This window comes from Silene latifolia, chromosome 7 (genome assembly GCF_048544455.1).
Source record: "Silene latifolia isolate original U9 population chromosome 7, ASM4854445v1, whole genome shotgun sequence".
In the NCBI taxonomy this organism is placed as follows: Eukaryota; Viridiplantae; Streptophyta; class Magnoliopsida; order Caryophyllales; family Caryophyllaceae; genus Silene; species Silene latifolia.
The window spans coordinates 116,761,458-116,786,230 of NC_133532.1; the positions used below are offsets into that span (position 1 = coordinate 116,761,458).

At 36.9% G+C, this 24,773-nt stretch overlaps 3 protein-coding genes and 1 pseudogene across 3 annotated transcripts; 1 reads left to right on the forward strand and 3 right to left on the reverse strand.

Moving 5' to 3' along the window:
* LOC141590580 (G-type lectin S-receptor-like serine/threonine-protein kinase SD1-13) lies at positions 1-1,780 on the reverse strand. Its single transcript, XM_074411156.1, has 4 exons — positions 1,732-1,780; positions 934-1,171; positions 695-845; positions 1-549 (listed from the first exon to the last, which is right to left on the reverse strand). The coding sequence occupies exons 1-4, from the start codon at positions 1,778-1,780 to the stop codon at positions 244-246; spliced, it is 744 nt and encodes a 247-aa protein (XP_074267257.1). The 3' UTR covers positions 1-243.
* Positions 1,781-3,407: 1,627 nt separating this feature from the next.
* LOC141590581 (glutathione S-transferase omega-like 2) lies at positions 3,408-4,434 on the forward strand. The gene is made up of 3 exons (XM_074411157.1): positions 3,408-3,702; positions 3,906-4,082; positions 4,234-4,434. Exons 1-3 carry the CDS (start codon positions 3,625-3,627, stop codon positions 4,432-4,434), a joined length of 456 nt encoding a protein of 151 aa, XP_074267258.1. The 5' UTR covers positions 3,408-3,624.
* A 3,003-nt stretch (positions 4,435-7,437) lies between these two features.
* On the reverse strand, positions 7,438-9,751 carry LOC141591270 (uncharacterized). Its single transcript, XM_074411610.1, has 2 exons — positions 8,829-9,751; positions 7,438-8,451 (listed from the first exon to the last, which is right to left on the reverse strand). Exons 1-2 carry the CDS (start codon positions 9,498-9,500, stop codon positions 7,789-7,791), a joined length of 1,335 nt encoding a protein of 444 aa, XP_074267711.1. The 5' UTR covers positions 9,501-9,751; the 3' UTR covers positions 7,438-7,788.
* A 1,748-nt stretch (positions 9,752-11,499) lies between these two features.
* On the reverse strand, positions 11,500-17,701 carry LOC141592676 (G-type lectin S-receptor-like serine/threonine-protein kinase At1g11300; annotated as a pseudogene).
* Between the last annotated feature and the right edge of the window lie 7,072 nt (positions 17,702-24,773).

A 24,773-nucleotide genomic window follows, 5' to 3' on the forward strand; every position in this document is an offset into this window, starting at 1 on the left:
TCGAAACTCAGCCTCGCAAGATTTAGCAAGTAGATCTATTATCCGAAACCTAGCAGACGGTATAGAAGAAGACTTAAACCGAAGATCCTGTATATATCCCAAGGAAATTGATTCCGTTCCTTTCTCGTTCATGAACAATAGAATAAATACATGAATTGATCCTGAATAGACGCGAAACAGCGTATACTACATGTAAATCCTGCAATCTGAACCAAATTCAACTCTGTAACACTCTGCAATCGACTATCGAGCAGTCAGAGTAGTTACTGATACATTATTTCCACCAGAGCTTTGATGTTGAGAGCTGCTACCATCTTCCTCAAATATTTGACGCCGATTGAAACCAGGTTGTTTCGGCTTTGGCAGATTTGCAATGTCTGAAGACAGCATTGATATAACAGTTGAGGTACTTGGCCTTTCCTTTACACTTTCTTGTACACATAGCAAACCTACTTGTATCGCCCTTATTATCTCTTCTGTATTACTCGGATCTGAGATTATCGGATCTATCATCGAAACTACTTCACCCTCGACCCATAGTTTCCACACCTAAAACAAATAGAAATTAAAGAAAGAATTCATTTTCATTAGTTAACATATCATATAAAAAAAAGAATTATAAGCAGCAGATGCCGACTAGCTTAGTTCAAATCCCGTCAGCATCAAAATCAAGTAGCACAAGTGCATAACTCACATATCCCAAAAGTGTTAATGATTCCACCTCCAACCAGAAGGAACTGTTCCTTTTGCCAGACACAATTTCGAGCAACAAAACACCGAAACTATACACATCCGACTTCTCTGAGAAATGACCTTCCATCGCATACTCAGGAGACATATAACCACTGCATGGACAATCAGTTAAAGAATAAGCAATTAAGCATCTAGAAGATTAGATCATCTGTAATTTGTTTGTTTATATAAAAGACTTACTAGGTACCGACAACTCGTCTAGTTTCATCTTGATCTTGACCATGCTTAAAGATTCGTGCCATGCCAAAGTCTGATATCTTTGGGTTGAGATCTTCATCTAGCAAAATATTGCTCGCTTTAAGATCTCTGTGAATAATCCTTAATCGGGAATCTCTATGAAGGTAAATTAATCCTCGACAAATCCCTTCAATAATGTGCAGACGTTTCCTCCAATCTAAAAGTTTTCGCTTTGTAGGATCTGCATTATTCAAAACACAAGCAAAGTAGCGGGTTTCAGATAATCAGCTGTATCTCATGTGCCGTCCTGCGCATGAACAATTCTATTATAAATTTACCTTGAAGACCTGTCCGAAACCACCTTGTCCGAGCTTGTGACTTTCACTGAAGTTATATGTTGCATCTACTAATATCCCAAATTCGAAAAATGGTAGCTCGTCGAATTTTGTGTTTTGGTTCGTCTTATCATTATAATTGATGGTCTCCAAGATATGCTTTCTCGTAGCTTTTTTCTCCGGCAAGAAAACATAATAATTCGAGTTAAAATAAGAACATGAAAATCGATTATCCCTGTGATAACTTATCAAGAGACTGTTTTCTATAAAACTAGTGAACACTTAGATTAAAAAAAAAAAGTTACCTTTACGTCGAGCAAACCATAGCCATAGGAGTACAAAAAAAAAGGTAGTCAAGCTTGTTCCTAATATAACTGCAGCTGCAATAATAATCGATTTCTGTCGTTTCTTGTGGTGCAGGGCTTCCAACAAATGTATGGGATTGATTATGATGAGACATTTGCACCTGTGGCAAAAATGTCCACTGTTAGGGCCCTCCTTGCTGTCATCTCCATCAATGATTAGGAAACCTGTCTGATGGATGTTGCTAATGCTTTCTTGAATGGTGATCTTATGGAGGATGTCTACATGAAGCTACCTCAGGGATACACAGATGGGACCCTCACCTGCTTTGGACGGGGGAGTGTCACACTGCTAGTACTGAAGGGAAGGTTTGCAAATTTCTGAAATCACTTTATGGCCTCAAACAGGCCCCCTAGACAGTGGTTCTCCAAATTATCTCAAATTTTGGTTCAGTGTGGTTTCAGACAATCTCATGCAAACCACTCTCTATTTATCAAACAACACAACAACAACACCACTATTGTCCTAATTTATGTTGATGATATGGTGATTGCAGGTGACAACTCATCTGAAATTCAAGCTCTCAAGTCTCATCTTCATTCTTCCTTTCACATGAAAGATCTGGGATCTCTGAAATATTTTCTAGGATTAGAAGTTGAAAGGAGTAGTGCAGGGATATATTTATATCTCAACGAAAGTACACTTTGGACTTACTAGCCTCATTTGGTATAGATAAATCCAGGGCCATACAACTGCTTGTCAATCCCGTCATTAAGTTGGAACCAGGGAAAGGTACCTCTCCCACAACCAGACATGTACAAGAGACTAGTTGGGAAGCTCATTTACTTGACTTTGTCAAGACCTGATATTGTCTACTCTGTCCAACTCTTGAGTCAATTCGTTCAAGCTCCCACCTCGGCAGCAAGAAGAGTACTCAGATATCTCAAATCCTCACCAGGCCAGGGAATTCTCTTTGCTAGCACCTCTGCAGCTCAACTCACAACTTATTGTGATTCTGATTGGGCCTCCTGTGTATTCAGCAGGAGGTCCACTACTGGCTTCTGTGTTCTCCTTGGAGATTCTCCCATTTCATGGAAATCCAAGAAACAAACTGTGGTGTCCAGGTCCTCAGCTGAGACTGAGTATAAAGCTATGGCGATGACCACCTGTGAAGTCACATGGTTGGTACAATTGCTTCAAGACTTAGGGCTCAAGCATCTAGAACCAGCTCATCTCAAGTGTGACAATCAAGCTGCCCTCGCTATTGCAGCAAATCCTGTCTATCATGAACGTACAAAGCACATAGAGGTTGATTGTCATTTTATCAGGGAGAAAATTCAACAGGGACTTCTCACCACTTCGTATGTCAACACAAAGGAACAAGTTGCTGATATATTCACTAAGTCCTGCCCTATCTCACAGCACCAACATCTTCTCTCCAAGACGGGAGTTACGTCTTCACTCCACTCTCATCTGGGGGGGGGGGGGGGGTTAAAGAGGGTAGCAGCAAGCACAACAGAACAAATAACAGTCGAAGGACTCAGTCAGACAAAAGAGCTTATTCATAATTGAAACAAAGAAAGAAAAAGGAACTAAGGACAAACTAGGACAATGACATATACAATATAGACTTCCTAGTCTGCATATTAGATACACACTTCAATCCTTCAGTCTTTATACAACTTATGCTCTTGTCCACTGGTTAATAACCCGTTGCTTTGTATTTACTTCACTACAGCTGCATTTCAGCATTTTTCATTCAATCAAATAATAACACCAACTCAATTCAACTTCAATGCTTCATCTAAGTCTTCTACTTCCTAAATGCAATACTTATTTCACTCAACAATGTCTGTATCCGCGTAATCAGCTGTGGGGTCCGTTTAGTGCATCCCCAAGAACACATTACCATTCCATGGTCCAGTTCGATAATGTCGCTTATTACCATCCCATATAACCATTTGGAGGTGAGGTGAGGTGACTCAAAGAATCAGGCCCAAGCGAGTACCTCCCGATTGAGGGGTCGGTAGGACTTTTCCACGCACGAAATCTTATCATGTTGGTACGACTCAAAGGCAGCTTTGTATGTGGGAGAAGCGAGTCTGTGGGATGGTCGAAACTCTGCCATAAAATGGTACTAATTAACCCAGTCTGTACCTGTTGACTCAAAATAAATCGCTAATAGTGCGTCTGAAATAGACTCGAACCAAATGACTAATTTGCAATGCCTGCCTTTTACCAACCACAGGAAGAAGCTCTACTGTAATCAGTATGATGTCATTTGCTGATTTTATTGTTTATTTTTTGATGATTTGCTTATTCCATTGCTGTGTGCAGTCTGTGAAACCAAAATGGGAAAGAACTAAGGAAGATGATGCACACATGGGATGGGTCTTTCCCGCCTCTGATACGGAGGAACCAGATGCTGAAACTGATCCCTTACATGGAGCAAAAAGTATCAGAGCACTATATGAGCTTGCTAGTTCGAATTACTCTGGAAAATACACCGTGCCTGTATGTTTCATTTCTATAGTTGTCGAATAATTTGCATAATAGTAGGGATGTCACTGACCCCTTAATTTGCATAATTACTCTGGAAAATACACAGAGCGCTATATGAGCGCTATATGTTTATACTTATTATTCATTTTTCTGATCATTGTAGGTTCTGTGGGACAAAAAACTTCAGACAATTGTGAACAATGAAAGCTCAGAGATTATTCGCATGTTAAACTCTGAGTTCAATGACATAGCAGAGAATGCAAATCTGGATCTTTATCCTGAGCATTTGCGAAATCAAATTGATGAGGTGAATGAGTGGACATATGACGAATTTTTTACCAAAATGGGGTTCAATAACAAATAAATTAACAACATATGGTAGTTTCGAAAGTAATTACCAAAAATGGGTCCATGTAGACTCGGTTTTGGCAAAGCTAGGTTCCGGATTCTAGTCGCTCAGTCGGACGACGACTTAAGGTGAAATCGCTCAGCCATTAAGCGACTTGGAAATAAGTAGAAAAATATATAAAAAAATGAATTTGGGTCAAGTCGCCCAGGGGCATGGCGATTTTATAGCAACTATAAAAAAAAATTAAACATTGTAAAAAAAATTAAGGGTTATTCTACGCGGTAACCCCGTGTTTTTTTGAATTCTAGCTGGTAACCCTTCATTTTTCAACCACCCATATGGTAACCCTGAACTTATCAAAAAACGTTCTCCGTAACCCTCAACTTTTAACGCTTTAAAAAACTCCGTTAGTTTGCATGTTTATTGGGGCTTGGGTTTGTTTTTTAGACTTCAAATGCATAAATAGCCGAGTAACTATGGTCTTCTCAACTCAATTAAATAAATAAACTCCAAATTTTCCTAACAAATAATTATATTCTAGGTGTAGTAAGACTTAAGAGTATAATTCATAATCTTTTTATTATCATTATAATTATTACTATCATCATTTTTATTGCTTAACGAATAATATTAAAGTAGTAAATATACCGAAACACATCTTATCTTTGTTTTTGTTATAAAAATAATAATAACATAATATCAATATTAACAATTATAATTCAATCTAATTTATAACAAAAACAAAAGTAAGACGTGTTTCGATATATTTACTACTTTAGTATTCTTTGTTAAGCAATAAAAATGATGATAATAATAACAATGATAATAAAAGATTACGAATTATACTCTTATCACACCTATAATATAATTATTTGTTTGGAAAACTCGGGATTTATTTATTTAATTAAGTTGAGAAGACCATAGTTACTTGTCCATTTAAGCATTTGAAGTGTAAAAGACAAGCCCAAGTCGGAGAATCTTTTTTAATAAGTTCAGGGTTACCACGTGGGTGGTTGAAAAACGAAGGGTTACCAGCTAGAATTCAAACAAACACAGGGTTACCACGTAGAATAAACATTGTAGCAAAAGCGAGTCGAACCCAAGATCTCATGCATTTAGTCACTATGCTCTAACCACCAAACCAAATTAATGCTTGTTAATTAAATAAATGAAGAGTCTAGGATTCAAGTACCTAAGAGGGGGAGGGGGTGAATTAGGTACTATTTTAAAAATTTCAACTTAGTGTTTATTGAATTAAAGCAAGTTGATTGATAATGTGAAGAACAAATGGATACATCAAGTAATATTGATTCATTAAGAGTGTATCACGATGTTTAAGAAGATTGCAGTAAAGCAACGGTTGATCTGACTGTTGCTTGTATGTCTTAGCTCATAAGAGAAGGCTATCGACCAAAAACAAAGATGTCAAGACATTTGTTGTTAAATAAAACGTGGATTAACAATCGAATAGTAAAAATGCAGCGGAAATAAAAGTAACGAGAGATCAACACGATATTTTTGAATTGGTTCGGCCAACACTCTAAGGGCCTACGTCCAATCTTCTTTTATTAATAAGTGAAGTGATCTACTCCGACTACTTAAACACTTACAATAAAAGGACCAACAACCTACTCCGGTTGCGACACATGTTTCAAGACTACTCCGTCTAGAAACTTAAGACTCTAACTAGAATGTTTACAAAGATCAAGTTTCCTCAAACTGATTCTATGAAAGAATTGATAAGGACAACTTATAGATCAAACGTATCTAGACAAGAGAAAGTAATACTTAAGGCAACGGTAGTGAAGACTGTTGCCACTGGAAGACTTAGAATTATTTTGCAAAGTAAGTAAAAAGCTTTGAGTTCTTAAAAACAAGTTTGCAAAACACTTTGAAATTCTCTGAAAAGTCTTAAGAAAATGAAGGAGAAGAGTGCTCCTTTTATAGGGAAGCAAACTAGGGTTTAGAGGTCAAGACATGAGGTAGAAAACAAATAATTTTGACTTGCCCAAGTTTGCACAAAATGGAGCATTCTTCCAAAGGTTAAAGAAGAAAAGGAGCTTTGTTACTATCTTGAAAAGGCCTTTGAAAATCAGTCAAGGTAAGATGGACAATCAAGTGAGGACATTTTAGAGGAACAAATTTGGAAAGAAACAAGTTCTTCTTTCTAAAAGCCATGATAAAAAATATTTCCACTTTGAGTTAAGTCCTTTTGAAAGATGCCAATAGAATATCCTTTTCTTAAACAATAACCTTTTACAAGATTCAAATATCAGAAATTTGTATTTCAAAATAGAAGTTAGTATTTTCGAAATATGAATATTTTGAAAATGAAGACTTCTTCCAAGTGACACGAGTTGAAGCAACGGTCCTGGTTGATCGTTGCCTTAGTAATGATTTGTTGTTCAACAACAGTCTTGCTTACTGTTGCCTTAGTACTATACTCTCTTACCCTTACATAAGTGACTCTTAATTACAACACAATTCTTGGGTAGCTTCATCAACACTTCTTGACCTTGAACATTGATTAATTCTTGATTGGGGAAGAGGACTAAATCCTGAAATGGAACATCTTAAAACATGGTTAAACATAGGCATGTCATCATCAACAAATGTGTTCTAACAATAGACAATTTATATCTAATTACAAACGTAATCAGCGAGTCATAAATGTTTGGGAGCTCTTATAAATAGAAGCGCTAATATTTTCCAAAAATCTGGTGGTTTAAGTGTAAGCAACAGGTATAAACGCGTGAGTGTTGTGTTCGATTCCCTGCTGCTACATTTTTTTTTTAAAAAAAAAAAAAAAAAAAATTCAATTCTGGTCGCTCACCCCCAAAGCGACTTTGTCTCAAATCGACCAAGTCGATCTCCCGCTTTGCGTAATAAATTTAAAACTAACCCATTTTGTTAAATATATTGGTTTTTAACCCCATTTTAAGAAAAACTTCACATATGACGCTATTAACAATGGTGTCTACAGCTGAGGTTTTGCTACCAAGCAAGAACCATATGAAGAGGTAAATAATAGACCGTATCTTCATTATGTAAATTTATCATGATGCTGATCAGTACAGGTTTTGTTCTTAGTAATTTCATCAACTGTTTTTCGGTTTGAGACTTTGAGGTGCTCTTATGTTTCATTTACCTTTTGATAAGTGTTCTTCTTGTGGTAGTTTGAAAAACCGTTTGTTCTTTGACTACATCTTTGTTGAATAATGAAAGAATCGAACTTTACGAGTAGAAATCCAAAGGCATATCTTCAATAATCATGGTAATAAATTGACCTTACATCTGGTGTACAAATGTACAACTACATACTCCATAATAGTTTCTTAGGTATATTATCGTCTAACGAGCTCGTACAGTTTAAGGGATTTTTCGAGAGTTGAGCGAGCCATGGCAACAGTACGCCCACAACTTACGCACCAATTTCTTCACCAGCTTAATTAAAACACGAAGGATATGTCCAAGTAGCAGAGCGAGTAACAAAATTATCCAGACAGCGCGCGAAACAGTTAGTGCTAGTAGAATTGCATCATCCGGGAGTTCATTCGAAGGATTTGCCAAATACAGGAAGTAGGTAAGTATTGTTGAAGTAAGAGAGACCCACATTGTAGCGATCAGAACAACCACAAAGAGTCGTTTGCAGGGAAACCCGCCTATGAGGACCAACACCACGCTTAGAGATGATACTAAACTTATGGTATTCACAATCGTTAAGGTCTTATATCCGTAGTCAGAGATTTTGTCTTTCAAATCCGGGTTAAGTCCAAATTGGAAAGCCATAGTCGCAATCACGGTGGCAACCACCATTAGTGTATTTCGTTGTTTGTTTAACCATTTCCCATCTTTGTTCTTTTGTTTTTCCATTGCTTTTGCTTTCAATGCTTTTGCTCGCTTTAGCGTTTGTCGAATTTCCTTGTCGTCTGGGTTCCTTCCATTTTGAGCGAGGCAGTCAAGTGCTGTTAATCCACTCTTGTTGACTGCATTTTGTTGCATCTTCTTCATTTTTGCCAACAGTTTTACTGCCTGCATTTATACATTGCTCGGAAATTAAAAAAACATCAATAGCATATCATTCTGCTCAGTTATCGCCTTAAACTTTTGGTTGAAGGTCAAACGAGGTTAATCTTACGATCAATACCCAACCAACAGTTTAATACTTAACCAAGTGGTGTTAGTTCAGTGGTAGCCGGGTTAAATCTTAAAGCTTGCAGAAATGCAGGAGTTGAGAGGTCCCGAGTTCGACTACCAGTACCAGCTGGGGCGATGATCACTTGGCCACTGCAGCCCCCGAAGGGGGTGGCTTACATGGTCCACGTGGTGGTGCGTGAATGCATGGGCCCGGGGGGATTCAACCCCCTCGTCATCAAAAAAAAAAAAGTTTAATACTTATATATATATACCTCGAGTTGCTTGGCTACCACTGCGAGATGCAAGACAGTGTTACCATTAATGTCCTTGGCATTAAGAAGCTCCCCCATAGCATTCACCGAGTATTTGAGAGGCTCAAATTGTGCATACTTGACGCACAAATGCAAAATGGTCTCATGGGAATAAGTTATTTCTCGAGCAGCACTTGGGTTCGTACTAACAAGAAACTCGAGCACATGGAGTTGGTTATATATGACCGCAACATGAACAGGGTTCCGACCATCTTGATCGCGTGCAAAGCACATATTAGGCATCACTTCAAGTAACTTCTTCACTATTTCCAAGTGCCCTTTTTCCGAGGCCAAATGTAGTGCAGATGCTCTAGTTGATTGAACAAGCTGACCCGCTAGATCAGGCTTTAGACGTAGTATTTCTGTGGTGAACTCTAAGTGACCGAGATTTACTGCAACATGTAATGGTGACAGCATGAAACGGTCTGATTTTTCAATGATGCAACGATCTAGGATGAATGGATCTTCGCAGAGTAAACCGTGTAAGGAATTCAAGTCTCCTCTAATTGTTGCATCATATAGTCTTGCAGTTAGGATGAGTGCATCTAATTGCGGTTTCAACAAGTTGTGTAGCGAATTCACGGCTCCGTTTAGTGTAGCTAGGATGAATGGATCAAGCTGTGTTTCTTCCATCTCTTGAAAGATTTAGAATAATTTTTAGAGGAAAGTTTCGGGTCATGTCTATAGGTGAACTTGAAAGGGGACTTTGTATTATCTTGCACTTGACTTTTCACGTATCCGTCTTAAGCTTAAAACGGGTCAAATAGTTAGGATAAGACAAAAGCAGATTACATTGGGAAAACCAATAGATTGTCTTATACCCTCAACAAGTGGGGTGATATTTGACCCGTTTTAATCTTAAGATAGACACCTCCGTCTTAAAGCGCTGTTTGGTAAACGGCATATTGGCCAATTTTTAGCATATTCAAGGGTTTTAACATATTTGACTAATCAATATCTAATTTTAGTGTTTGGTAAATAAAAGATATTGAAATAAAGATATTTGGTCGATATGTTGTTTTACAATATCTTTGCTTTTACCCAAAGATATTGGATAACATATTGTAAAATAGGAAAATTTTCTCCATTTTACAAACAAAACTAACAATCTACTAATCGTAATCTGCCAATAATATTTATCGTATAATAGAATTGGATGATATTTGTGTAAGTTTTATAGTCTAAAATAACATGTTCTAATCTCATAATGAACATGTATAAATCAATGAAAAGAATAAAAGAGATCGACATTTACCTCCAAACCATTGCTTAAAATATTTGATCCTTCTTAATAAACAACCCAATTCCTTATGCCCCAAATCTGACTTGGCTTCCAAACCCTCATTTCACAATTTAGATGGTGTATTTTCTTAATAGGTAGGTTTCGGTGAACCTTAATCAGAATAAATATTAAATATTAGTATAATACTTATTTGATTTATGGAAATATCTTACAATTTGAGTTTGAGTATATTATTATTCAATTGAAAGTAAGATAAAAAATAAATTGGAAAACACTCAAAATTAATTCTTCTAATTATAATATGCTAGTCAAACTTTTTGATAAAATCTGTCATTTATAATCTGCTTTTGCAATCTGATTATGTTGAAATTAATCCGCTGTTTATAACAGTGAATTTATGTTCTAAAATGATGGCTGGACTTGGCTGAACGCTGCCAAAAAAAAAAAGACTTGGCTGAACGAGCTAAGTAGAAGAAATTTGGCAAGGTAACTTGCCATCACTAGTTTTTGTTTGGTGGGGTTAACTAAAAGATAAGAAATATGTGGTGATCAATTTCGGTTGCGAATTGACGAAATGATTTTAGGAAAATCTCAACATTTCAAAAGGGAAGGGTTGTAAAGACGAAGACTTAATTTTCGGAAAACTAGCAGAATGTAAAGACGAAGACTTAAGCCGGAGATCGTAAGTGACATTGGTTAATTCTTTCCGCAAGAGCTTTGATGGATTATCGAGGCCTCAAAGCAGTGATAGATACATTATTTCCGCAAGAGTTTTGATGTTGAGAGCTACCGTCTTCCACAAATATTTGTCGCCGGATGAAACCAGGTTGTTTTGGCCTTGGCAGATTAGCAATGTCTGAAGACACCATTGACATAATAGTTGAGGTACTCGGCCTTTGGTTTTCACTTTCTTGAACACACAGCAATCCCACTTGTATTACCCGTTCAATCTCCTCTGTATTATTTGGATCTGAGATTATCGGATCTATGATCGAAACAACTTCACCCTCAACCCATAGTTTCCACACCTAGAACAACAATTTCAAATAAATAAGTAGCAGAAATTTGTAAATAAGAAGTTTAGGTAAAAAATTCCGGGTTTTATAACTCACATATCCCAAAAGTGTTAATGATTCTTCCTCGAACCAAAAGAAACAATTCCTCATGCCGGAAACAATTTCGAGCAACAATACACCAAAACTATAAACAATTTCGAGAAATGAATCTTTGTTTGATGAGACTTTGAGGCGGTCGTCATTCGTTTACCTGTCACTTTGAAAGGAAAGACTAATCGAAATATGTAAGTAGAACATCACACAGCCTCACTTAGCAAATAGATCTATTATCCGAAACATAGCAGATGGTAAAGAAGACGACATCAGACGAAGATCATTTATAACCGAAGGAAATTGATTCCATGCCTTTCTCGGTCATTCACAATAGAATACATACATCAATCAGACGAAGATCATTTAGCAGCGAAATAGCATCTACAACACGTAAATCCAGAAATCTGAACCAAATTCAACTCTGTTAACACTCTGAAATCGACTATCGAGCAGTCAGAGTAGTAACTGACACATTATTTCCTCCAGAGCTTTGATGTTGAGAGCTGCTACCATCTTCCTCAAATATTTGACGCCGATTGAAACCTGGTTGTTTCGGCTTTGGCAGATTTGCCATGTCTGAAGACAGCATTGATATAACAGTTGAGGTACTTGGCCTTTCCTTTACACTTTCTTGTACACATAGCAATCCCACTTGTATTGCCCTTATTATCTCTTCTCTATTACTCGTATCTGAGATTATCGGATCTATCATCGAAACAACTTCACCCTCAACCCATAGTTTCCACACCTAGAACAATAAAAATTAAAGAAAGAATTCATTTTCATTAGTTAACATGTCATATAAAAAGAATTAAAACCATAAGATGTCAACTAGCTTAGTTCAAATTCCGTCAGCATAAAAAAAAAAAAAAAAGAACCAAAAGTAAGAAGTAGCATAACTCACATATCCCAAAAGTGTTAATGATTCCACCTCCAACCAGAAAGAACTATTCCTTTTGCCAGACACAATTTCGAGCAACAAAACACCGAAACTATACACATCCGACTTCTCTGAGAAATGACCTTCCATCGCATACTCAGGAGACATATAACCACTGCATCAGTTGAAGAATAAGCAATTAAGCATCTAGAAGATCAGATCATCTATAATTTGTTTATATAAAAGACTTACTAGGTACCGACAACTCGTCTAGTTTCATCTTGATCCTGACCATGCTTAAAGATTCGTGCCATGCCAAAGTCTGATATCTTTGGGTTGAGATCTTCATCTAGCAAAATATTGCTCGCTTTAAGATCTCTGTGAATAATCCTTAATCGGGAATCTCTATGAAGGTAAATTAATCCTCGACAAATCCCTTCAATGATGTGCAGACGTTTCCTCCAATCTAAAAGTTTTCGGTTTGTAGGATCTGCATTCAAAATTAAACACAAGCTTTACAATCTAGTAAAAAAAAATCGGAGACTCGTCCAAGCCTAGGAAGTGAATTGAGAAACCTACCAAACAGAAATGCACTCAAACTTTTATTCGGCATGAATTCATAAACCAAAAGTTTTTCTTCTCCTTCGACACAAAAACCAATAAGCTTGACAAGATTCATGTGTTGCAGTCTAGAAATTACAATCACTTCATTTCGAAACTCTTCCAAGCCTTGTCCTGAAGCTGCAGAAAGTCTTTTCACAGCTATTTCTTGCCCGTCTTTCAGTGTTCCCTGTCAACAAGACTGATGCATTGAGAGATAGGAAAATAGAACAATGGCTTAATAAAAGGTGATCATACGCGGGTTTTGGCTGAGCTGATGTATCTCATGTGCCGTCCTGCGCATGAACAACTCTATTATAAATTTACCTTGAAGACCTGTCCGAAACCACCTTGTCCGAGCTTGTGACTTTCACTGAAGTTATATGTTGCATCTGCTAATATTCCAAATTCAAAAAATGGTAGCTCGTCGAATTTTGTTTTTTGGTTCGTCTTATCATTATAATTGATGGTCTCCAAGATATGCTTTCGTCTAGCTTCTTTTTCTGGCAAGAAAACATTATAATTAGTTTTCAAGAGACAGGCTTTTATAGAAATTAGTGAACATTTAGTGGGCAAGGCATCTGTTGTTATAACAGATGCAAGAAAGACAAATAAGACAATAAAGAAAGTAACATACAGATTTACGTGGTTTACTAACGTTATGTTAGCTACGTCCACAGGGCAGAAGGGAGAGCGTTTTATTAATGTGTGAGGAGTTTTCAGATTACAGATTTAGACGGTATGATAAGCATGACTGCTAGGGAAAGGCTAACAGATTCAAGGCACAAACCCAACAGTATCGTTTCATGATGAAATACTGTAGAAAAAGACATTTTACCTTTACGTCGAGCAAGCCATAGCCATAGGAGTAGAAAAAACAAGGTAATCGAGCTAGTTCCTAATATAACGGAAGCTGCAATAATAATCGATTTCTGTCGTTTCTTGTTACCTACAAATAATATAACAAAAATTTCATTTAGGGTCCGTTTGGATACAATTTTAGGAGGGAAGGGAAGGGGAGGGGGGTGAGGGGAGGTGAAGGGAGGGGAGAGAAGGGGAGGGCAAATGGGATGTGGGTGTTTGGATAACAAAAAATATGAAGGGAAATGGAAGGGGAGGAAGGAGGGAGATGAAGAATGGATGGAGGATTGAAGGATGTTGGTGGTATAATTAGAGTCCAAATAATATTTTCTTTCCAAATCTTGCCACCATTGGAAAGATTATAGTTTGTTCTATAGGAGGGAAAATAAGTCCTCTCATTTCTCTCTCATTTCTCTCTCCTTCCATTTCCTTTCTCCCATATTTTTTATCCAAACAAAGGAAATTAAATCCCTCCTTTTCCCTCCCCTCCCCTTCTCTCCAATTCCTTCAATCCAAACGGACCCTTAGTCATATATATAGAATTGTCATTGTGACAAACAAGACGTTGACGTTGTTGTTACTTACGTAGTTCTGAGCTTGCAAGACGAAGATAAAGATTAATACCGCCACTGGAAAACTCTTGAATGTCGATCAAGTGTTTCGACCAGTACATACACCCAGCTCCGGCATCATAAGCATACGCTGTACAAGAACAATTCACTAAGCATTGGTTTCGACAATCATTTTGATTTAGTACTGACAACCACTCTTCAAGATCGGGCAACTTAACCGTGTCCATAAGTAAAAACCCATCTTGCGCGCTTCCTTTCCCGCACTGCAACGGAGTCCTTCTTACACAACCACCAGACCAATTTCCTTTGTTCCATTCCCCTGGGTTCTGTGGCACAAACCCCTTCAAACACCGACAAATTGGAGAGCTTTGCGAGTTACAAATACCAAATTCCCCACATTTGCCATAGAAATCACACTCATCAATCGGATCCTGGTAAATTGTTACCCACGACTTAGAGACCGGGTCCCAGTAAACCTCGCTTAAGGAGCCATTGTAGTTGAAAACATAATGCGAGTAGGTTAGATTGATAGCTCCAGTGTATACAAGCGTAACACTGTATCCACTATCGTCTTTGTGGATTGAAGTATCCGCGTGTCTGGCCGTAGGTCCGCATACCGCATTCCCAAGAACACATTTCCATTCCATGGCCCACTTCGATAATGTCGTTTATTACCATCCCATATAACCATTTGAGGGTGACTCGCAGAATCAAGCCCGAGTGAATACCTGCCAATTGACGGGTCAGAAGCAGTTTTCCACGCGTATAGCCTCTGCAAATTGATTGAACTCATAGCCACCTGCATATTCGGGAGTAACGAGTCTGTGGGGTCCTCGAAACTCTGCCACAGAATTTTACCATTGGTGGTGCTTCTATAAATTAAATTACCATTATCTAAAAAGTCGATAGTAGTATTAGTCACATTTGAGTGATTCGACGTAGGAGGTGGTATATTGGGTGACCACAAGACGTGTTTGTTGCCATTGACAACTTGAAGTATCAGTTTTTCGGAAATCCTTAGTAATCCTGAAGAATCTTTCAGTGGCTTATTTCGATTTGCTACCCAAACATAGTATGTGGGAGAAACATTATTGTACCAAATCCCAAGATATCGGTTTTTGGTGTTGGGAGGACTAAAGAAGCCGAGTTTGTAGGTACCATTTGTAGACACTATGGTGTTTGGATCCTTAAGTAGTTCAGTGACTGAAACATTGGCCGCGGAAATTGGTATGGGCAATGTTAGGCACGCGTAAATAAGCAGGGTAAATGCCCAAAGCATCTTCATTACTTCCTCGAGTCTCTCCACAAGCGCTTTCCTACAATGACATACTAGAGCATAAGAATCAAGTTGGCGTTAATTTCAAACTATTTACCCCTTAGGTCCATGTAGGATTGTGTTTTTGTTGCTAGTTGAAGTAGCCACTTTGCTAAAATAACACTTTAATAATGACTAAATGTATCTTTGTTTAGCATTAGAAAGCGTCAGAGTAAGTGACTCGGTTTAGTGGTAAAGGTGATATGTCACGAACCTACCATCAAGCAGCCTACGAAGGCAACATGCCAACATCTATTTATTCTATCCCAACATTGAGCCACTATGCCAACTTCAATTTGGTCGGTGAATGATTCGCATTACTGTAAGTATGTAGCAGCTATAGAGGCGTTAAGGTGTCCGAAAGAAAGTTTGAGAATCGTAGAGGGAATGTTTGGAATGCAAAAATAAGTACGAAACAGAGAATTATTGGATATGATGCATCCGTTTTAAGGTATAGAAGGGATTAACATTAAGAGGGCGTTTGGTTAGAGAAAGGAAAAGGGAAAGGAAATTAGAAAGGGGAAGAGGGGGAAAGGTAAGAGATTACCTAAAATTTAACTAGTTGTTTGGTTACATCAAGAAAATGAAGTGTGGTGGGTTGTGGTTTGTTTTAGTGTGCGGATAGTGGTTTAGGTGGGGTGGTTGTGGTGGTGGTGATGGTGATGGTGGTGGTGGTGATGGCGTCGTGGTGGTGGTAGTGGCAGTAGGTTAGCTGTGGTGGTGGTGGTGATGGTGGTGGTGGCGGTGGTGTTGTGGTGGTGGTTTATGTGGGGTGGCTGTGGTGGTGGTTTTGGTGGTGGTGGTGGTGGTGGTGGCAATGGCGTCATGGTGGTGGTGGCAGTGGGGTGGCTGTGGTGGTGGTGTCATGGTGGTTGTGGCGGTGGTGGTTTATGTGGGGTAGCTATGGTGGTGGTGGTGGTGGTGGCGGTGTCTTGATGGTGACTCGTGTGGTGGGAGTCGCAAGTGTGGTGATAGGTAAATAAGGTGGTTGAAGGGTAACAAGGGTAATGAAATCTCATAACTTGGGGGTGGGAGGGTAAGGAATTAGATGGATTGAGGGGTAAGGAAGGGAATTTCATTCTCTTTGTTTGTGTCAAACAAACACAAAACAAACAAAGGAAATCAATAACTTTGTTTCTCTTTTCCTTTTTTATAGACCTCCAAGCAAACGCCCCCTAAATTATTAAACTTTTATTTCGTGTAATATTTTTGAATTGTTCTCCAAGAGGCTCTAGTATATATTGTACTCTATTTCATTAACAAAAATCAGGTCATTATAATATCTTAGATGGTATCCGAGCCTAAGGTTCAACCATTCAAACTTGGGCCTATATTGCGTCCGTATTATCTTTTAGGCGTTATTTGGGTTTGTCAATTATGGGTGAAAAGATTTTGGGAAAAGTTGACATGCTTTTGGGTTTAGTGAATTTGTGTAAGGATGACAGTGTTGACGTTAAGGTGGAGTTTTCTTATATATTGGTGCAATTTGCAAGTGGTTTTGCAAACTTAGATCTGATTTGACGCCTTAGTATGGTGATTTGGGCTCCACGGAGAGCTATTGTGGTTTTTGAACCTAGTGGATAGGTTGTCACTCGGTGTCGTGGTATTGAAATTGAGTATCACCCATAAGAGCCATAACACATAATATAGTATATAATGTAATGTAGGATTCATTAAATAATGAACACTATAATTGATATTCCCATAGTATTACAAATAATTTGACGATGACGCTATAGTGGTTTCCTTAATATGATCATTACTATTAAGAGGGTTAGTAGAAACGGTCGCTAAACCTGTAAGACTGTCAATAAGGATTAGTAGAAATGGTAGCAAATGCTATTTTTGAAAAATTTAACTAGATTTTCTGGTTTTTATAAAATTCTAGCATTACTTACTAATCTGTCCAAAAGAATCGATGTATATTTTCGATCCCAAACAATTAAATCTTATAAATAAACCAAATGAAGCAATAAAAACAAAACATAATAAATTTTGTAACACAAATTTTTATTTAAGACGAACATACTCAACTTAATTTTTAAACCAGAACTGTGTTATATAAATAGATTGAAAAAAAAAAGCAAGCAGATAACATACCCGGTTACCAGTAAAGGCAAGTACTCGTGTAGCAAGCTAAACTTAATGTAAAATGGCAAGAACGTGAAATCAAGCATTTATAACAAAAATTGGAATGTGTTTGTTTCCGGTGTTAAATGCGTCGTTTGATAGGTGTTACAATAAATTGTGTGGTTGGTCTCTAATTCGATAGTGATTGCATTGACTCACACTCTTAAGTTTGTGGATTTTGAAGGGTACAAACAAAATATGAGTTGTAACTTGTAAGGAGTCAATGATAATACTATGTGACGGGAATGAGACACTAATGGTCGTTGTACGACTTGTTCAAAATATGCCTGTTAATGGACTTCATTGACTTTGAACACGACTTGCTTAAAATCGCAAATTCTCATTCTTGTCTGAAATAAGACGGATCAAATGTAACTATTTTAAGATAGAATGTTACTATTTTCTGATAAAATGTTACCATCATTTTCAGGGTAAAAGTGACAATTTTAGTTATAACATTTTGTCATTAAATGGTTACATTCTATTAAAGAAATGGTGACATTTAATCCGTCTTATTCCAGACCATCTGAAACAAGACTTTGATTGGCTTAAAATATCATCTTAGGCTCTTTGACCTTCTCTATATATGCTTTAGGATTTGGTAAAAATATTGAGTAATTACGGCCCGTATATACAAAGAGTCTTGCTTGTGACGGTCTTTTCAAAGAGACATCTCACAGCCCCTCCCCACTTGCCCTCTTCACTTGCCCGCTCACTTACCCCTTTATCTCACGTTTCTTCAAAATGACAGATTTTGTCTGTCACAAATGAATATTTGTGATGTATATATTAGTATATATGGAGTAGGGTCATAAGTGTGAGCATTAGTTCAAGATTGTATTGGACCAGATCAGATCGTAGACTGAAATTATAAATATTGTGGATAAAAGACCGAACCATTCTTGGCTGACAGGGGTAGCAGGCGTAGAGGGATAGCAGGCGTAGAGGGAGTTGACCCGCTCCATGAATCTCCATATTGTTCGCATTCTTTTATTACATGTGTCATTACCCGGAGCCATTCTTGGCTGACCTGCTCCAAGACTGTAATACGTTTTCAGTCATGAATCCAAAATCCGGTGGAAGAACAATCATCAAAATTCAAAACCCTAGAAATTATTCCTGAAACTTTCCATTAATTGCTTAATTAAGATTATGTAAGAACTGACTACATCTACAAATTGCAAGGACCATTACATCAAAATTGGTATCATCTTTTGTCTTTTCATCTTAATTATATGGAGCATCAATTTTATCTAATAATTAAGTTGTATCGATTTGTCAAGTGATTGCAAGGAACATTATTCATGCTGTTTATGATTATTGTTAGGAAATTGATTTTCACGAATTGGAATTGACAATAATAAAACCGCACCAAATCGCTATGCTTTCCTAATAGAACAATTCGACCCTTACTTTAGTGCCTGGGTTGTATCGAACTTTCTATTGAGATAAGACGGTTTGCCTCCTCGTATTCGTGAGAATACGAGAGATATAATTAAGAAGTATTTTTGAGTAGTTTGTTAAACGTTCTTTTGATGCGAGAGAAGATTATTATTTTTTCACTTTTTCTTCTCATCCCTTTGTCTATTTATAATGACAAAACAGGTATAGGAGATGTATTTCTGAAGAGTTACAACTCTTCAGAAATTCCGGATACATTTAATTAAAATCCGAGTAGTGAGACCCCCTTCAAAGTTATTCGAACCGAAAACTATACCGTAATCCCGTAAATAATTAAGTGAGTGTACACTCCGTACTTCCCGAACTCGCATTACATTATTTAGAAATTACCCATCTATGAACCAATCTTAATTACGCCAAATGAACCGGTAATTACTCTTAAATCACCAACATTCCTCCCCCATTTAAGCGTAATACAAGATTAAACAGCTAACAAACATACCAATTTATGCATAAATGGAAATGTCACGAAGATTGAATTTCCACTTAGTGAAATTACACATTCCAAATATTCGAGTATCGGGGTGTGACTAAGCATTGAACCCTTTCTACCCATTTTGAATACATGAAGATAACTCACACATAAACTAATTTACTTCTAAAATTACATAAACCGACACTTATTTACAAGCCTAGTGTCCCATATCTATTCATGAACATATCAGGAGTCAAACCCATACTCCCTTGAAGCGGCTGTACTTCATGTTCATATAGGTTGATTCTTTTCATCGTGTCCTTGCAAACACACTTTTTCAAAAGATCAATCTTACAACATGCAAGTCTAAGCACACACCTCGGGATATAAATTATTGTGTGCTTCAATCTCTTAACAATAGGCCTTCCACATTGAATTCAGCCTCTAACGTTGTATTAGAGGGGAATTGGGTATCCTATCGCCAAGGATCTTATACGAGTTTTTGACCCATCCCGTCAACCGACTTTAATAACCAAGTCCATAATTGACCCTTTATGCAAAGTGATCAACTAAAAATGAGATCTCACGAAAGACAGCCAAGATCATCCCCATTTATGATAGTCCATATACCGTGTTATAGCAAACACCCTGGTGCACCATTATTCACTATCAAAAAAGAAATCAATGTTGAAATTGGTCTAATACTTTTAAGTAATACCGTAGATTAATTAATTTCCTTAGCTACTTAGCCTTAACCGGCTATGCTAACACTACGCATACCAACTCCAATGTCAAACTCATAATGCAAATTCGCTTCTTAGCTTGGAAGTCCATATACTCATGATACTTTCCAAAGTAAAATACACTACCACTAGTAGAAAATCACCTTCTACATTTGGTACTTCAATTTGCAAAATACTATCCCTCTAAAACCGAAGGAAAAATGACATAGGACATACCATAATTCATGGTTTACTTTATACATTGTCATACTTGCTTAATCCTTTGCCAAAGATGAGTACTAGCTATACTAGTATACTTACACAACTTGTCAAACCACAATAATTAAGCCCTTGTGAACACCCGAGTCATGACTTCAATTCACTTTTAATGTTAGATAAAACCGTCATTCTCAACCCTTACGAATATTAACTGGAGAATAATAATCATACTCTCACCCTTGATCCTAGTACTAAGGATCATATTACCTCCCCCATGTCCTTCATAGAAGAACACGATGACAGAAACACCTTTTACAAGGTAAATAATCTTTGCTTTATGTCAAAGACCAACTTGTGAATAATTCTACAACACATGACAACTCCATAACCGGATTGTCAGTAATTGTACATTCAATGCTATTTATTTACCTCTTATATGATAAACCACCATGAGTCCATAATCTCATCATGGTTATCACAAATCATCATTCCCGAGATTATATGGTAAATAAATCAATTAAATAATCAAACTTTAAAATACTTTACACAAGATATTAACATGTTAAACAATCATTACAAAACAGTTAGCACTCTAACAACATTATTAAATAACCAATCAAATATCCATTGATCAAAGCACCATATTTCATAAATATTTCTTTACATGTTCATTTCACATAAATAATCAATGTGAGATTTAACACAACTTCAAAATTTATGTCCTATATGGGTGAATTTCATCTCCTCCTTGAAAATTAGGCTACTTAAGGTATTAATTAGATTCCTTTAGTACCGCCTTATATCAATACACCAGGCTATCAAGTAAGCATAGTGAAAACACTACAAACATCCATATGAATAAATTATCAATCATCACATACAAAATGTTACTCAACTAAAACATAGTCAACACACTTGATAACTCATAATCAATTTTAACATGATTATCAAAGCATTTAATGACTAAACATTATAAATAAAACATTAATCAATCTAATATATATTATACAAGATTAATGAACAACTCTTAATCAAACTTAACACTAATACCCATCTCATTAACCTTGCATCATTTTCCTAAAATATAAGTGCAAAACACAATGAGATTAAACTTGACATAAAAATGTCACATTTCATGGGTGATTCTCCAACTCCCTCAAACGACCTTGTGTGTCTAAGTCACTATAAACCGTGACTATACACCACTACACACAAACACCGATACACTATGCTATTGTGCCATACGAGTGCCCATATTTTATCTCTCAATTCCGCATATCCGTGTATCATTTAAGGAGAGTTTATATATGACATTCACATCCACCTTGTACACTCAATTGTACACCATATTGTTATAGTACACCTCTTAACCATGTCATACAATCAAATAGACATAGGCAAAATATCACTTAATATTACACCATATTAAGATTCAAGACATCAATAAACATAAACCCTTTCCAAAGGTGAGACGGTTACTGAAATCCAAAAGACTGCAATTGTCTAATTTCCAAAGGATGGTACAATATAATAATCCTCTGTAAACCACTATGTAGTGTCAAACAAGATCATGTCATCATCGTCAACGACAAAATTAATCAATAATTTAAAATTTTGACAAGTAAAACCCCACCATGAATCAATTCAGATGAAATAATGGATACCGTACTTCATTCATGATAATTGCATCATATCAAAACCATACTACAAGTCAACATGATCTACAATAGTTGGCTAAACATGATTAAGAACATAATCAAAACATCAGCAAAGTTAGTTGCACAAAAACCAAACTGTGACGATAATAATTAATAAATACAGAGGTCTTAATACAAAATCATTTCATCTTCAAATCCAACATTTTAAACTTGATGGCATAAACATTCTGACTACCATACTTCATTATGATCATTTGGTTTGTAGAAACATTACATATTCTCGTGTTGAAACATAGTCATGCAAAAGAGCACTCATATTGATTTTAACATCAGTATGAGACATGAAGATGATACACTGAAATCATAGAAACTTAATCCAAGACAAATAAATACTCTGTATTATGCAGTCTCTACCTATGAGTTACGAAGATGACAAAAATTTGACATAGTACATTTCAAACCATTTTGCGTAAGCAATATGTCAAACATAATTCAACACCACATATAAAATAGAGACATTACCATCATGATATCATATACTCCCTCCGTCCCGGTCATTTGTTGTCCTTTTCCATTTTGGGGTGTCTCAGTCATTTGTTGTCCTTTCTATTTTAAGATTAGATTTGATGAGTAATTTGATTATTCACACTCAATTTATTCCACTTGTCATTTAGTTATTGGGCCCTTCCCATTTCCTTGGTCTTTGTGCCAAAACCAAAGAACAACAAATGACCGGGACGGAGGGAGTACATTGGATTTACCAATCACATATAAAACAATAAAAGGTACTTATCTTTTTACTTTGATGTTTTCAATTTGATGCCCACATTCATTCAGTGGTTCATATAATATTTTTTCGACATATCAAAATTTTCTGTGATATTTCCGCAACTGATTTCGTCAACCCATATATACCGTATACGGATCATCTTTCATAACAAAATTTTGGCATGACATATCTGTAGTGACTTCTTACTTTCAATAGAAATTTCGCAAAACTTTTCAACCTTTTCCATTAATATCTCACTTACCGATTTTTATCATCATCATAAAAACGAAAATACTCGTAAGTATGTTACCTCGACATATATAATCGTCATTATTTCAATTGCTTCTCCTTCTTTTTCTGCCATCTTCTAAAATAAACACCCTCAAACTTTCCAGTTTGTCACTTTTATTGTCATTCCCTTTGCATTCGTCATCTTTAAATATTTCAAAATTGTTCTATTAGATTGTTAGGAAATTGATTTTCACGAATTGGAATTGACAATAATAAAACCGCACCGAATCGCTATGCTTTCCTAATAGAACAATTCGACCCTTACTTTAGTGCCTGGGTTGTATCGAACTTTCTATTGAGATAAAGGTTTCTCCTCGTATTGACATGTAATACTGAGAGATATAATTAAGAAGTATTTTTGAGTAGTTTGTTAAACGTTCTTTTGATGCGAGAAGATTATTATTTTTCAGTAACTTTTTCTTCTCATCCCTTCATTTCATTTATAATGACAAAAAACAGTATAGGGAGATGTATTTCGAAGAGTTACAACTCTTGTAAATTCGGATACATTTAATTAAAATCCGAGTAGTGAGACCCCCTTCAAAGTTATTCGAACCGAAAACTATACCGTAATCCCGTAAATAATTAAGTGAGTGTACACTCCGTACTTCCCGAACTCGCATTACATTATTTAGAAATTACCCATCTATGAACCAATCTTAATTACGCCAAATGAACCGGTAATTACTCTTAAATCACCAACAATTATGCTTTTCCGAATTTAAACTCTTATATCAGGAATTGTTTTAATTTCAAAGGTGGAACATTTGGTAAAATTAGGGTTATCATGCTGTCAAAATCATGCTATCAAGTAAAATGCATATTGATGGTTTTAATTTCAAAGGTGGAACCTTTAAGGGTGTGTTTGGATAGCAAACTGGGAGGGAAAGGGAGGGGAGGGGGATAGAGGGAAGGGAAAGGGAAGGAAGGGAAGGGGAGGGGGGATGAAGGGGGATTGTTTGGATAGCAAATATAAGACAAGGGAAGGGGAGAGGGAGGAAGAAATCCCTGTATTGTATTTATGAAATATTTTACGTGAGACTTGTGTTAAATTTAGGGGAGTTACTTTAATAGTGCTCAAATGCACCCGATTCAATCAGAACTCCGCAGTTAAATGTGCTTGAGGATATTAATTCTAGGACATCACGGGAAGGCCTTGTGCTACACCCCTTACATTTATCAATTTGGGATTAGTCGATTGCCTGTTATTTCTGAATTCACTGAGGCTTGTGTTATTCTGCCAAGCACGGGGCCACGGGGGTGCCAGTGTGCCACACAGTCGGTACTTCAGATTTCTGAGTTCATGACTATGTTTTTATTTTTGTATGTATCTCGGATGTGACTCACATGAATCATTTTGTCACTCCGTGCCATGTAAGCTAGATCAGATAGTTCTAGGTTGTAGCACTTTGGGTCGAGTCAATTACAGGTCTAACAAAGTTTCGGTTAAGTTTAGTCACTACTACAAATCCAGGCAACACTACAAGAAATCTGCTCTCGGGCGACTGACTTACGCGACAGAAAATAGTCGCTAAAAGTACTCGGGCGACTACAATCAGTCGCCAAGTGGTGGTCGCAACTGTTAGTCGCCTAAAATCACTCGGGCGACGGATTTCAGTCGCTAAAATGGCGACGGATGAGGGAGTAGTCGCCAAAATAGC